Source organism: Anopheles aquasalis, chromosome 2 (genome assembly GCF_943734665.1).
Source record: "Anopheles aquasalis chromosome 2, idAnoAquaMG_Q_19, whole genome shotgun sequence".
In the NCBI taxonomy this organism is placed as follows: domain Eukaryota; kingdom Metazoa; phylum Arthropoda; class Insecta; order Diptera; family Culicidae; genus Anopheles; species Anopheles aquasalis.
This window is the reverse complement of record NC_064877.1, coordinates 27,722,501-27,726,175: the sequence shown is the minus strand read 5'-3', so window position 1 is coordinate 27,726,175 and position 3,675 is coordinate 27,722,501. Positions and strand designations below refer to the sequence as shown.

The 3,675-nt window shown below is 46.2% G+C and overlaps 2 protein-coding genes across 2 annotated transcripts in view; one reads left to right on the top strand and one right to left on the bottom strand.

Moving 5' to 3' along the window:
* The first annotated feature begins 1,799 nt into the window (after window positions 1-1,799).
* Window positions 1,800-3,148, top strand: LOC126581182 (mitochondrial inner membrane protease subunit 1). Its single transcript, XM_050244668.1, has 3 exons — window positions 1,800-1,829; window positions 1,906-2,154; window positions 2,229-3,148. Exons 2-3 carry the CDS (start codon window positions 2,050-2,052, stop codon window positions 2,871-2,873), a joined length of 750 nt encoding a protein of 249 aa, XP_050100625.1. The 5' UTR covers window positions 1,800-1,829; window positions 1,906-2,049; the 3' UTR covers window positions 2,874-3,148.
* A 66-nt stretch (window positions 3,149-3,214) lies between these two features.
* The window catches only part of LOC126569712 (ubiquitin conjugation factor E4 A), a 3,705-nt gene continuing 3,244 nt past the window's right edge, over window positions 3,215-3,675 (bottom strand). Inside the window, exon 3 of the mRNA XM_050226985.1 lies at window positions 3,215-3,675. This exon is cut by the window's right edge and continues 211 nt beyond it. Coding sequence (XP_050082942.1) covers window positions 3,480-3,675 — 196 coding nt within the window. The 3' untranslated portion in view covers window positions 3,215-3,479.

Genomic DNA, 3,675 nt, shown 5'->3' with positions numbered 1-3,675 from the left:
GGAATAGCTGCTTCATTGTCCACCAGCACCACCATCAGATTTACCCGTTACCATCGATGGTCAATGGATCTGTTTGTGGGTTTTTTCTGGAATCAGATAGTCGAGAGCAAACACTGGTGGCAGGACGTTTTCTGTTTAAATAGTATTTAATTTCATTTTAAAACCCTGAACCTAGGTTCTTGTTCTAGGTTTAAAACTGGTTCCATTGCGGTTCAAGAAAAGGTGCCAGGTCACAAAAGAAGGTTGGAGATTAGACCCATTGAACCCTTTTTCATCAACTCTGATTGATGGAGGATCGAATGGTAAGCAATCCTGTGGTATCCAATCGGCAGCTTGGTATCGGTAGATGATTGAAATTTTACATTGACATACTCGCCGTTCTGTAACATTTCTCTTTGTTTAGTTCAACCCCCGGGTATGGATGCTGGCTGTTCAAAGGCTGTTTGTCTGATTTCTAAGCATCAAAAGGACTGCCCTGAATATATCCGCGTTGTTACGCGAAGCTGTTGCATTTCCTTACCGAGGTGCCACAATTTGACGAAGAACCATAAGCTGCCAGAGCGAATGGAAGCAACAATACCACAATGCCAACCCAAGACCACCGGTATTTGATCCAAGACCAGGACAATGAATCATCGAGATCAGCTGACACAATTGCACACGCCCGCCGTATCTCTTTTACGATCCCCACTTTGGTGGTACCGTGTGTTGCTCCTTCGGCGTTTTGCAGAGTGCATAAAGTGCAAACGAATATTTATGGAGACATGCTCCCCCACCATCCCCAACGTGGGTGACATATGTCGCTCATCAATTTGGATCCCCCGGAAACCGATGCCAGCAGCGCCAGCAGACGACGACGAGGACGACATCGCTCGAGTGCCATATGTTCGACTTGAAGCGAATGAATGTTTTATAATGGAGGGCGGAAGGAAGTGCGGGCGTTCTGCCGAAACCAACTACAAGCCACGTCAGGTGTGGCTGCGTAGCGGGGACTATTTTTGGGGTGGGCGATGCTGAATTACCGGTTGCAGGATGAGCAATCAATACTATTGAGCTACTTTTGTAATAAAACTAAGTAAACGGCCCACGGTTACAGGACGATGCAGGAAAGCAAGATTACTTTGAATATCTTTGTTTTACTCTTTCACCTAAAATACAAATATTCTCTTCTTTGGCATTTTAATGTTGTCTGCTTTTCGATTTATTTCCTGGAATTCTGAGATCACTAACTTTAGGATATGGTTCACAATACGGTGTGTAATGTGATTCTCTAAATACAACTAGTTTTAAAAGTTTTTATAGACTTTCTTTAGATCCTTGGGAATGCTATTACTACTAAAATGCCCATTAGCTCTTAGTAATTTTGTGATTTTCTCTTACGAGATACAATTTTATAAAATATCACTTTTCAACAAAAATAATCGCTTGATCACTTAAAAACAGGTAATCCGGGAGGCTTAGACTGTTGGCGCGTTGTTCTGGACTAAATGTTTTTCAACTGTACAGCACCTTATTTTACTTAATTATTACTTTATACACTTGATGAGTAACTTGATTGTGTAAGGACATCTGAATATGAAAAATAACCCGGTTTGTATACACCAGATTTTTGGCCGCGGAGCCCATGCAGGATGGTGTAGTGGTTAGCAAGGTTGCCTTCCAAGCGGTGGGTCAAGGTTCGATTCTTTCAGGAACCATAGAAGAAATTTTCTCACTTTCGAGTAGTCTTGAAACTGCTCGAAAAGTCACAAAAGTTCGAGCAGCTGCTGCTGCATGGGTAAATCGCGCGCGTGTGTGTTTCGCCTTTGTTTTGATCGCCGGATTTTTTGGTAAGGAACTCTTTTGGTGTTGCAAATTCGTTGTAAAAAGTGGAAAACTCTTCACATTTCTGTTCTGTTCCATTAGAACAACAAACTGCCCTTTGGTCGTTGGAATGGTAAGCGAGGAAAGTGCAAAACGCTTGCAGAACCGGAATAGTCGGGGTTGAAACCACGAAAAAGGAACCGCCGTGGCTCATTAAGGCCTAAGGAAAATTGTTAGTTCGCAGTTATGGTACTTAAATTTCTCTCCAAAGCACTGGGAGTCTGCGGCTACGTGATCCAGTATGGCTGTATTACGCATTGCACGTTCGAGTATATCGGCGATTTCGTTGTCGTAAGTCTTTAAACTCGGTTTATGTAACCACCGACACCGTTTTGTTGATGCAAATTCTCCCCCCTTCTACACAGTGCGTTGGACCATCGATGGAACCGACGCTGACCACCAACAACGTGCTCATCACCGACCGGATCTCACCGCGCCTTGCGAAGCTGCAGCGAGGGGACATAATTATTACGAAAAGTCCCACAAATCCGGTGCAGCACGTTTGCAAGCGCATCATCGGGATGCCGGGAGACCGGATTATGACCAAGGCATCCTTCAATCTGAATCCCCTCTCCAACACACACACCATTTACACGACGGTCATACCATCTCCGGCCCCGTCAGAGGAGGATCTGCAGACTTTGCGACCTCCCTCGAACGCGTCCACGGCCAAACAACTCAGCGCAACCGTTGCCAAGTTACGGGAAAAGGTGGACTTTGTCAGCAGCTCCGTCGATGAAACGCCGACCGCGTCGCACCTGCCAGCGCCGAACACTAGTCACCAGCAGGAGGAACCGGATGATTTCGAAGCGACCCTCTCGGCGATGGGCCACGCGGCCGAACCCAGGACTAGCATCGTAACGGTACCGCGGGGCCACCTGTGGATAGAAGGCGATAATGTGCAAAACAGTTCCGATTCCCGCAATTACGGTCCCGTGCCGATCGGTCTCGTGAAAAGCCGAGCCATTTGCCGGTTGTGGCCGTTGAGTGAGTTTAAACTGTTCATCTGAAATGGCTTATGGGAAGGGCGTTGAATGATACCGCATTGTTGGCTACGAGCAGTCCTATGCACCCAGTTTGTCTATTTATTATAATTTCCAAAAAATCGTTGGCCGGAAGAACCGCCGGAGGTAGATATCAATACGATGCTTTGCTTGCTTTGATTTCGTGAAGACGACGAAGCACCCCGTTGAAGAATCAAAGGAGACTGGATAGATGTAGGCAACAGTTTGGCCAAGCTGACAAAAAGAGTGATGATAATAAATGTGTTTTCTTCCTTGTTAAATGGCTACGCTTCAGCGTTTCTTTGCATTTTGCTGTTCAATTAAATCAACTTCGATCACAAGGCGTGTAATGGTCTACCCGACGAAGTGAAGGGCTTGATGTCTTTATTTGATTGCAGCTACAAACACTTACACTCCACGATACGTAGTAACTAATGGTGTCCCGAGCTAGAGCTTAGATTTGGTTAAAATTAGCGAAAACCCTGCACTAGATTTAAAAATAAAACCAAAACATACACGATACTGGAGCCCCCGGATCAGGAGCAGCAGAGGGAAAGTGGAACGATTGCGTGCTAAAGCGATTGGCTAGGTTTGCAGTGGGGAAAAGGTGGGCTATTGGTCACTAGGTGATTCTTCTACAGAGGTGGCGGCGGCAGCGGGTTCAGCGGCCTTTGCAGCTAAAATCGCTGCATGAGCTGCTCGCTTTTCGGCCACCCAAGCATCGATATCCGCCTTCAGCTGATCGTTTCGCTTCACCTGATCCATGGTTAACGGGGAACGGTTAAAGGGGTCGGACTGGTCGGAAAGC